The 12,025-nt window shown below is 35.9% G+C and overlaps 1 protein-coding gene across 2 annotated transcripts in view; it reads right to left on the bottom strand.

Annotated features, from left to right (window-relative positions):
* The window catches only part of LOC118240420 (4-hydroxy-2-oxoglutarate aldolase, mitochondrial-like), a 35,541-nt gene that overhangs the window by 3,506 nt on the left and 20,010 nt on the right, over nucleotides 1–12,025 (bottom strand). For both annotated transcript variants that reach the window (XM_035520741.1, XM_035520742.1), the window contains exons 4-6: nucleotides 11,240–11,367; nucleotides 3,519–3,653; nucleotides 3,122–3,218 (exon numbers count right to left, since the gene is read on the bottom strand). In XM_035520741.1, coding sequence (XP_035376634.1) covers nucleotides 3,122–3,218; nucleotides 3,519–3,653; nucleotides 11,240–11,367 — 360 coding nt within the window. The remainder of the gene's footprint in view (nucleotides 1–3,121; nucleotides 3,219–3,518; nucleotides 3,654–11,239; nucleotides 11,368–12,025) is intronic.

Below are 12,025 nucleotides of genomic sequence, written 5' to 3'. Positions count from 1 at the left end.
GTCAAAATAGAGTAGTAGGACCGACCAGTGGGCTTGTTAAAATCAACAGGAAGTAAAATGTAGTCAAAGTCAGTTGTTTTGCAAACAAATTCATCAAATAAATATGTGTTGTGTCTAGGTGTGTGATATAGGACAATCATTAGAACTGATTGCTTGCCTTAATAGCAAAATATTCAAAAGACATATCTTACAATATTGGGGTGGGGCTGATTTGTTTAAAGCATCACTGTTGAGCCAGGTTTCAGTTAGAAAAATAATATCCAACTCATAGTATTCAATTATTTGCCCTATTGTGAAGACTTTGTTAACTGATACAATATTAAGAATTGCAGCATTTAACACATGTGACACCTCAATTTGTCTGCCCAGCTTTAATATAATTAAATTAGATCTAACAGGGCTATAATTAAAGCTGTTGTGGAGCTTATTATCGTGCCACCGGCTATTGCATAGCAGCAGAATAGAAGAATGTGCCATAGTGTAGTAATAGTGATAGCATGGATTCTAACACATCTGTATTCTCGCTCCTTATGGCATGGTGTAACAGTATTTTAGGCTTCGTGGTCTGATGTTAATGGTCATCCACAGTTTGTGATTGATGATTTGTACAGCATTTTGTCTAAATAGTATTGATTTTTATCTTTGTCTGCCTATTGTGTTGAGAAAAAAGCAAATAGTAATTATTGGTGAAATATTTGTTATGTTTGGGCTTATTGTTTTGTTTTTTAATTTATCTGCTCTTCTGGCTTCATTTTTGATTTGACCTAATGTTTTGTTTTTATATGTTTTATTTATTTATTTTTTTGGTTATCTGTTTGGGTATTTTGGATGTATATGTGAAACAAAAATAGAAAAAAAATTTAATCTTCATTTAATGAAAATTAAACATCAAAAACAAGACAAGTGCAAACAGCTAACAAACAAACAGCAATAGAAAGGCATTCACAAAAGGATTCACAAACATAGTTACATAGTTACATGGGCACAATAACCAACCAAGGTTGGAACTAACAGTGGGGTATTTATACACACACTGAAAGAAGGAAGATACAAAGGTGAAGGGGGGACACACTGCTAACATGGAAACAGGAAAGTAACCAGAGGGCACATGGGACACATAACAGGTGGGAAAAAAGCCACATAGTGACACTCACCATAAGGGCAAGGGGGTAGAGGAGGGTACTGTGATAAGCCCATTTATGCATATTGGTTGTGTAGCGTTCTCTTGCCTTACAGTACTTAGTTACTTGAAAGCTGGTGCTGCACTGTGTCTGTTTTAGTGTATATGGTTCCTTTCTGGCATTCATCCTTGTCGTCGCAGGTGGGACATTAGTCTCTATATCAGAGTGTGTCCCATTTGTGTACTACAGATTAATATTATAAAGGTATATACACACACATCATTGTTAGCTGAGAGTCTTTTGACATGGGTTTTAAACTTAAAATAGTAACAGCTGATAATCAACCTTGTTTACATATACGGATAAGACAGCTACATTTAGCTGCCATGAGCTAGCTAATTAGCTAGCTTACAAAGCTTAATTAGCTTAATTACAAAGGCCAAACACTGTGGTAAGTAGCTACTGTGGAGCTAAATCACAAATAAACATGCATTTCAAACAGCCTTCTAAAATAGCAACCATTTATTATATTTAATATAATTATTCATTATTTTACTTTTGTAAAAAGAAGTTGTAGTGACATTTAAACATCCATTCTCCTGTCACCATCGCTGTAAAACTTGTGTCATGGTCCATAACACAGTGACATGCCTTGTGTATTTGTTGTAGCCTACAATGTATCTTTTAGTACCAATTATTATTAGACTATTGCAGACTATTATTACTATTTATAATTACTTTTAGCTATTAGTTATAGTGGGAAAAAGCAAGTATAATTGTGAAGTAAATATACCTGGCCAAGCCACATATATATTTTAAAAAGTCTAGGTAAAATACCTAAAATTGTATTCTATGACACACTTAAATGTTTCTCTGGGCAAAAGTCATAGAAAAGTCATAGAAAAGACTGCTGTTAAGGCGAAATAGCCTACTTTTTGAATAAACAAACATACAAAAAGGGCAGGACATAGGTTATATTATGTTCATAATTGCCTAAAACCCCCAAATTATAAAAAGCACCATTCTAGGTTAAATCCAGTCTTCATTAAAATCTTAAAATGATGTTGTAGAACTTCAGGCTCTCTAAATACAATGTGATTATCCACTGCATTTACAACAATGTGCAGTTCTCTAAATAGAGAACGTAACTGCACATAACATTAATATCTAGCCCACTCACACCAGATATACACAGAAGGTTTGTGCCAACTCTTTCATTTCCTATATTAGAATCCGAAATCAACACAGAACTCTTGTTTATGACAGCCTCCCCCAACCCCCCACCCCCCAGTATGGACTTGGGAGAACCCACCTCCTATTCTTAGCAAATGATTTTGTATATTAACCCTGCCACAGTGCTTCTTGTGCGGTGTGGAATTTTTCCCCCTCAACCGAGGTTAGACCTCAAAAGGAGGGTTAATTTATCTGCACTACTGCAAACAGCTCAAAGACTTTTCTCTTAATTTTGAGTAATGGTAAAATCTTAGCTAACATCTATTCAATGTTAATTGGCAATAGATTAACCCAAGCTTGTGAGGGCAGTCACGCAGCCTGAAATAAGGGTGATCATTTCCCTTCTGTGAAACCGCAGATAAAACTCCCATTCCTGGACATTAGTGCCAGAAGTACAGAATTCCCAGCACATGTGCATTTTGAATATGTGGTATTTACATTTAAAATCTGTTGCTGTTGTTTCCATCATAAGGCTGAAAAGTCTGAATAAATCGTTCAGTGGCACAGTCATTAGATATGTTTAATCATATGTGTGTGACATTATAAAGTGAGAAGGTACTAGTGGATCATGCAATAACTTGTAAGACTAGGCTATACATAAAAAAATTTAAGTTTTATTATTTACTGCACCATTAACATATTCCTCAGAAGGGAAAAAGCCTTACAGCAACTTTAACAACAGACTACATAATTTACCCGATCATGAAATCCACAAACCTCTGTTTTGCATGGAGAAGTCGAGCAAGGGGACTGGGATTAACTCTTACCTACTGTGTATGAAGCCATTAGAAACCCAGCTGATCCTGCCAACACTTGGAAATCCTGTGATCTGGTTTTATGCACAATGAGACCTATTCTTGTAATCTAACCATTATGCAAATGGAAAAGGCAAAAGAAAGAAACCATGAATTCATTTGCATTATAAGTTTGTAATATATGCTTTACTGCAGCCTACAAAGTAATACAGTGTAAGAATTGGAGCTTTGAATCCAATGCTGTACCACGATAAATACTGAATGGTTTATATTCTAAATGATCCTGCATGGGTGACAAAAATTTGATTCTTTTCCACACTTTCCTAGCATTTCCTAGCATTTCCTTTTAGCATGAGATCTGCTAAAGAAATGGAAAAAATACATTATTAAATAAAAAAAAGTGTCTCACATCTCCACCACTGTCCTTGATGCCGATTATATTTGGATGTTGGGATAACTCAATCACAGCACTCACAGGTAAATCCAGAAAGGTACTGGCTGGTACATTGTACAGGACAATGGGTACAGGGCTGGAGTCTGCCACCTATAAATGGTGAAGGGGGAGGCAAACATAACATGAAATTTTACGAAATTATTATTTATCAGAGGTAACTGGAATGTTACAAACTGACAAGCAATGAAAACGTGTCAGCCTATAAAGTGATAAAAGTATACAACCCTGAAAGAAATTAACATTGCCATGAAAAAAAGGTATCAGGGCCTACCTATAAGAGACTTATAAAAACAGTGCCAGGGTCTCTCAGTACAGTATGAACTGTATAATGTATACATGATGGTAGAAGATCCCTCTTCTAAACTGAAGAACAGTTCTTACAAATTCTCCACATAAACCTTATGCAGACTCCTGAAATGGTGCAGGTGCATTGATTCTTTTTATGCTTGAATGTACAGTACCAGCAATAAATTTCTGATAGAGTAGTAAAATTGAAAAATGGTGCCATGTGTATAACCATAGCAACCTCAAATTAAAAGAAGAATGAAAAAGCAAAAAAAAAAAAGAAATCTTATAAAAAAGGTCACATTTTTGTTTTAGTGTAAAAACAACTTTCCTAAAAAAGTAGAATAAATAACTTGTATTTTTTGAAAAACATAATAAATTATTTTTAATGTCATGTGAAAAGTAAAAAATAACTTGCATCTTTTGTAAACAAATATTTCAAATATTGCAATAATCAAAAATGTCAAGAAAATACTGCTAATTAAGAGCAATCTTTCAGCGATACCATCCTATGCACTAGTATACTATTATTTATTTAGGTACTAGGTTATATTATTTTATTTAGGTATTAGGTATGCATTAGTGCCTAGGTTTTTACCAAGAAACACTAGCATGTTTAACTTTTCACATTTTAGGCTAGATCTGAGGCAAGTAACAATGTTTCCTCCTGAACTAAAAAGTTGCTCAGATAGGGAGCTGGTATGCAGGAGATCATTTTTGTCACCTTACTTGGAGTGGGAAAGATGCTTTTTCCACCATTTCAGTGGATTTTCCTCAATATCTAGCATAGGACATCAACTAGCTGCTCAGCTCTGTTTCTAGTCTTTTGCTGAAGCTAACAGTTATAATGCTTTTTTTTCTAATTACAGGACAACAAGTAGCTGCTCAGCTCTGATTCTAGTTTTTGCTGAAGCTGACAGTTATATTGCCTTCTTTTTTTCTAATTATAGGAAAAAGCACACCCTCCCTGCTCGCGCCACATGGTGATCTTTCTTTGCTTTTTCTGAAATAAACATGCACACAAAAACAATTATATTACTGATGATTTCACTTACACTTGAAGATTTTACAAACTTTACAGCTCATGCAAAATTAACAAAAGAAGAGAAATGCCTCTTAATTCTAAACTAAATAATATCCGATTAATAACAGCACATTTTTATTTATACTCTGATGACTCAGTGTAGCATTTTGTTACATTGTAATGTCAATATTACATTGCAACACTAATATCAGGCACACTAACATTAATAAAGGTGCTATATGAACAGATTTTGTTGTCACAGTATTTATTGAGCATGATGAAATTAGCTGTAAATCTTTATTTACATAGCACCTTTTTAAACATATGCTTAACAATAGCACAAAGAAAATAAAAAACACAAGGCATGTAGAATTTATGACACACAAACACAGAAAGAATACAGCAGCAAGTCAGCACCGAGATATCCCCATTCAGATGATTAAATATTGTAGCATTGTGTCTGTTAAGCTCATGTGCACTTAGCGATTGGCAGGTACAGCCTGTGTCCTAAACATTGCTGCCGTGTCCATGCATTGAGCTCTGCAGCTTTGACAACATTAGTGTCACTGTCTGTTGTAATGGCCACAAGTCTCTTCTGAACTCAAGTCTCTTCTGAACGTCTTGAACTCTTCAAGAACTAATAACATTTCTCAGGCCCTGTGCAACCATTTGACGTGTGATCCACTGGAATATTTGCCAGTTCAAAGCATCTGTTACGCTTCCATTCATTGTCAATGTAGTACAAAGAAAGTATGGGTCCATCATCCTACATAACCAGAGATCAGATGTAGCTGTGGAATAGATTTCAGTTGGGCAGCTACATTTTAATGACATTTTATACATTCTGAGCCCTGCAGTTTGAGAAAAATATTTTTGCAAAGGTATAGTACGTCTTTTGTCGAGGGTTTTAATGAGCTTTTAATCGCACTGTAGCTATGGGAGCCATATCCTTCATGATGTAGTAGAAAATGGCATTAGTTATTTCTTTCCATATTCTTGAATCCTTTTCATGCTGCATTACTGAAAGGTGCTTTGTGGAGACATTTGTTGCTGGGTGCTTGTTGCTCTCTCTTTTTGAGCCATGCACTGGTCATATTTGATAATATGATTGCACTCCAAGTGTTGAAAAAGATTCATGGTATTACCTTTGGTTTCTGAAATGCCTTCTCCACAGTGTTTACACACAGTGTTCAGTGTCATCTTCACTAAAGACAAAATATGCCAATGGACATGATATTTTGATTTATTTTTTGGTACAAGCTGCTCTGTGTTTGAGTTCTCCTCCATATTGCTTCCATTTGGCTTATTGGATGGGACCACACATGCTAGTTGTTGTTTTTTTAAATTTATTTAATGAAATAACAAACATGGCCAAGATTGCATCAGTTAGACATTCTGAATGTCAGTTTCGATTCATAATTGCCCAGTCCTATGCAACAGCCAAATTAAGAATTACTTAGTAAAATGTAACTAAAAAGAGAGGGAGTCTGGTTATCTAACTACCCAATCAAAAAGTAACTAAAACTTTGCTAGTCTTCAAAGTTTTTCTGGATTCGGGACAGTTTTAAATAAAAACCAGAGAACTCTTCTTAACAAGTCACTCTTGTTATAATATATAACTGATATAATATCAAAAAATAAGTTGTAGAGAGTCACCAAAAAACTACAACAAAGTTATCTGCTAAAATGTCTGCCAGATTCTAGCAGTCAGCTGCTAGAGGCTACTGCAAAAGCTCTACTCAAGACAAGATTTTTTTGTTTGTTTTTCTATGAATTATAGACTTAAAAGCACTGTAGCCAAACACTACAAAACATTGAAACATCTATCCCAGATGATTCCATAAAACTGCATTTAAAAACAAAAACAAGCAAAGAAATTCCAATACACCTCCAATTATAACTCACATAAAATAATTGCAATAGGAAGCAAGGAGGCTTTGCTCTACTACCAGTGACTATTCTGCTATGGTGGGGGGGGGGGGGGGGGGGGGGGGCAGGGGCCAGTGCCCCTGTGACAACAAGCGTGGCAACCCTGCAGTGCCCTAAATAAGAAGTGAGTATTCTATTGCCAACAGACAGCCCCTCTAACAACTGGTTTGCTTTACTTATCTAAACTTCTTCCATACACTCCCTTCCAGAATTGTAGATTCTCTGACACTGGCCTTCTTACCAAATCTCAAACATGACTGTCCTCAATGAGAAGCAGATTATTCCATGTCATTGCTATAAAAACCCTGGCATGTACTCCCTTTTCACATATGAATGTGCATACCTTCACACAGCTCTATAAAACTCAAGCATCTAACTAAGTCTTCGTTTCTCTTTTTTGTTTTCACATGCTTGCTATGACAATCAATTGTTTTTGTTTTGAACTTACTTTTGTTAATATATTATTTTTATTGTGTTGCTTGTATTTTAATATTTGTTTATATTTTAAACTTTAAACACATCACTGAGAGTGACAAATGTCCTACAAAACAACATTTTTAAAATCATCCTGGTCATTATTATTATTATTTAAAGTTAACTGTGACATTCCAGTTCTAGTTTTATTGATATATCACCCTATAAATCTAATTTACAGTTTCTTGGAGTTGATCATAGTTCCTGTGTTTTTGTTTGTCTACCTTCTTTTGAAGGATTGTCCACAGGTTCTCAATGGGATTGAGATCTAAGGAGTTTACTGGTCATGGACCCTAAATTTTAATGTTTTGTTCATCAAGAAACTTTTGTTATCACTTTTTCCTTGTGACATGGTGCTCCGTCATGATGGAAAAAGCATAGCTCATCACCAAATTGCTCCTGGATAGTTGGGAGAAGTTGCTCTTGGAGGATGTTTTGATACCATTCCTTATTCATGGCAGTAATCTTTGGCAAAATTTTGAGCAAATTCAGTCCCTTGGATGAGAAGCAACCCCACATATGAATAATTTCAGGATGCCTTACTGTTGGCATGACACAGGACACATAGTAGCGCTCACCTTTTCTTCTCCAGACAGTCATTTGTCCAGATGTCCCAAACAGTCTGAAGGGGACTTCATCAGAGAAATAACTTTACCCCAGTCCTCTGCAGTCCAATACCTATACTTCCTGCAGAATGTCAGTCTGTCCTTGATGTTTTTCTTGGAGAGAAGTGGCTGCTTTGCTGCCCTTCTTGACACCAAGCCATCCTCCAAAAGCCTTCGCCTCAATGTGCGTGCAGATGCACTCACACCTGCCTTCTACCATTCCTGAGCAAGCTTAGCACTGGTGGTTACCCAATGCCATAGCTGCATCCTCTTTAGGAGAAGGTCCTGGTGCTTGCTTGACTTTCTTGGGCGTCCTGAAGCCTTCTTCATTGCCATTGAACCTCTCTCCTTGAAGTTCTTGATGAGTCAATAAATAGTTGAATTAAATCAGCTGCCTTGTCCTCATTATCACTTTCTCCTGACCTAACAAGAAGATCACTGAAATTATGTTAGCAAGCCATTCTGTGGCAGGGCTGAAATGCAGTAATTTTTCATGGTGAGGAATGACTTTGCAATTAATTGCAATTCCTCTGATCACTCTTCACAATCTAGAGTTAATGCAAATTGGCCCCATAAAAACTGAAGCAGCAAAGTTTGTGAAAACCAAAATGTGTGCTAGTCTTAAAACTTGACAAAACACAAGACTAGTTGTGGTTTTGTAGATGTCGCTTTGCTCTTTTGATAACAGAGGGAATAGACGTTGATACTTCAAATCACATACTACTAACAATTGATGTCTTCACTCCACTTTTTAAGTAAGCATATCAGATTTAGGAATTTGAAACAGAATATGAAACCCTGTCAAATGCTGTTTCTGCACTTACAAACAAGTTCACTGTTGACTGTTCTAATTCTGTTATTGCATCTGTGTTGGATCAAGATCCTTCAACATTATGAGCTTTTTTTTTTGTAATTGGCCTCCATCGTACACTAATGAGGTATGTACAATAAACACCTGCAGCAAGCAACCTGAGCACCTGGACTTGTCCGTAGACCAGAATGTATGAGCAACATGTAGTGGAATACAGTGCATCCCTAAGAGCAGCTAGAACCTTGTTAATTACAAAGTATAAAGAATGACAGGGGAAATACCAAGCAGCTTTTCACTACAACTAACAAATTGCTTAAGCCTAATAATGTTTACTGATAGAAATGCAAAAAAATACACAGCAATTTATCTTGCTTTTTCTAGTTTTACTGTTATTAATATTGAATTTATTTCCATGTTGGGGTCCAAAACCTATGTGCATCATTCAGGTCCCACAGCACTTTTAATAAAATGTTTGCTCACCATATTACTAGTAGAGTACATAATTCTCTTGACATAGAATTTATTCCTCCAGAATTTAAGATTGCAGTTATGTCTCCGGTTCCTAAGAAGGATGGTTCTGATGGCTAAAAATACTCAAAGGAGTGGATGCTGTCCAGAGCCAGAATCATATTTAATTTATCAGAGCCTTTTCAAGCTAGTCTAAAGCTAAACACAGCACTAAGACAGGTCATAATTCTGAATGATCTCATTTCAACAGACTCTAGAGCATTAACAATAATACTGCCTGTCCTTACAGTTGTTGTATGCATGCATGTTTTTGGAAACCATTAGTTGTTCTCTTTTACTTTATCAGATGGAAATACTTCTTGGACTATCTGGCACTGTGCTTTATTGTTTCAGATCTTATCTTTCTGGATGTTATTTTTTTTTATTAAGGGTATGAAATCTTCCTCTACACTTGTGTGACAGGGCATTCCTCAAGGGTCTTTCCTTGGACCAATTCCATTCTGTATTTATTCTCACTTGAGCATATCAGTAAATTTGGTTTGGATTTTTACTATGCAAATGATACCCAAATTTATATTTCCATAAAATCTAGTCTGTCTCATTCCATAGCTGTTCTTACATGTTGTCTCAATGAAATGAAGTTTCTTAAACTTAACTGTTCTAAGAATGAGGTTCTGTTAAAAGGTACATTTTCTACTGTTCCTTGGACTCTTGCATAGAATCTTGGCATCCTCTGTGATAAAAGTTAACTTTAAAAGCCCACTTAAAACATAATTTATATAATATCGCTTGGCTGGGGCATCACTAGTCAAGTTTTCCACTAACTAGCCCACAAAGTCATGGCATGTTGGCATTCATATAAGGCCAAATTGTTAAGTTGATTATGGAGATTGTTTACACTATGATGATACTTTTCACTGCTGAAATGTCCTTCAACATAAATGTTCTGTTGATGACTGTGCTGTTGTTCTATGGCAACAATCAACTGGGAATGTGTTAAATTCCTAATTGTAGTACCTATGGTTTGTAGTTTAATTGAATGACCACCTTAATATAAAGGAAACCATCCCAAAATATACACTCTCATTTTGGTATACAATTTTTAATTATTTTTGAACACAGAAATCTATACCTAAACTTACTGTCACATCTCCACACTGCTCTAGATCATCCGGCCAATCCTCTCTGACAGACCGACCAGACTCACCCAGAACACCATCCCCAGTTTACCAACCACATCTGCCCTCATCTAGAACTTCCGTAAATGTTCACTTCTCATCCACACTCTCATTGTGAAGTATTATTTCCTCAGTGGTTAAGGTACTTGACTTGTAATTTGAAAGTTACTGATTCAAGTCCCACCACCGCCGAGTTGCCCCTTAACCCTCAATTGCTCAAATTGTACTCTTTCATAACTGTAAGTCGCTCTGGATAAAAGAGTCAGCTAAATGCCATAAGTGTCTGTTTTTGCGGTTAATTGTTCATGAATTTCTGGTTTGTTCAACTCTTTTGGTGTTTGACTTTTGCCTGTTCCTTGTCATCAATTTTTGGAACGTGTTTTCTGTGCACCTGTTTTTCTGTCCTTGTGATTCATGAGTTATTATATACATATGTAAATTATGTTTTGGAAGAAATGTCAGTGCACCCATGTCCTGTCAATTGCTACACTCCGCAAAGAAGTTTTCATTCATTTTATTCATAACAAAGAAAATTCCTGTACCTGACAAATACTGGCAAATCAAACTGATTCTAATTATTAAGTAAATATTTTTGTTAAGACTTGGGTCTATGTTTAAAGGTCTTAAATTGTGATTTTCAAATGTTTAAAACTTGTAAAAGTCAAAATTGGAAAACAATTCTCTTTGGACCTCCTGACTAGCCCTGGATGTTATGTCAAAGCCCCAGATGTCTCCAAATCTTCTTTTTAAATTCTGGTTTGGTAATTTTCTCTACAATGGTTTACTTTATCAATAAAAATCAGCTTTATCATCTCAACCAGCAAATTATGCAATATTTCTGAAAAAGCAAGGGGAATGTCACATTAACCATGTAAAGAACCCCATCATTATACATAACTTACCTGGATATAGTGGTGAATGAGAGCACTGCCATCCATCCTACCATGATAAAAACATGGTGTCACTACCAGCAGGCAATCAGCACCAGCACTGGCCATATTTTCACTCATTTGGATTGTCGCTTTGGTAGCTTTAACAAGAGAGTTCATTTAAGACTTTGATTAAATCATTAATACATGCCATTTTAATGAAAAATATTAAACCACAGGTAAAAAGATAACTTTGTTCAGTTCATCTTGAATGGCCAAAGCTGAAATGAACAAAATATCTTTCTAACAGGCTCACTGTTGCAACTAGTAATAACAAAAAAAAATCAATCAAAAAAAAAAAACAGCAGCAGCAAGTGGAAAGCACATTTGCATTCATAAGTTTTTGCTAATTATGTCAAAACAGCCAACAATGAAACCACAATAACCTGTTCTGTTTTTCACTCATCTTTGCTTTTCCAGTGGGTCTTATTCTTTTGTCCTTTGTATCTGTTGGTTTTGTATACTGAGAGGAGATGGGGACAGAATTCCAGTAAAAAAAAAAAATCAGCATGATAATGGGACATCTGAATAATTTATTTTGGAATCTGTTTTCATCGTAATCTGAAACATGTGAGATTATTCAGAATCGTGGCATTAGTTTGGCTAGTTTTTTGGTGCCGCTGCAAAGGGTTGTTCTTTATTCCAGAGATCATTCAAGGTGAGGTAGTGTTAGGGGTTTGATCTGCATTCCCTGTGGATGGCGTTTCAGTGATTTTAGGAAACCAGTGTTTGGTCACTTCCTCGATTGGTAATGCCCAC

The sequence above is a fragment of the Electrophorus electricus genome, chromosome 21 (genome assembly GCF_013358815.1).
Source record: "Electrophorus electricus isolate fEleEle1 chromosome 21, fEleEle1.pri, whole genome shotgun sequence".
Classification (NCBI taxonomy): domain Eukaryota; kingdom Metazoa; phylum Chordata; class Actinopteri; order Gymnotiformes; family Gymnotidae; genus Electrophorus; species Electrophorus electricus.
Note: the sequence above shows the minus strand (reverse complement) of the source record. Positions and strands in the feature narration are given on the sequence as shown.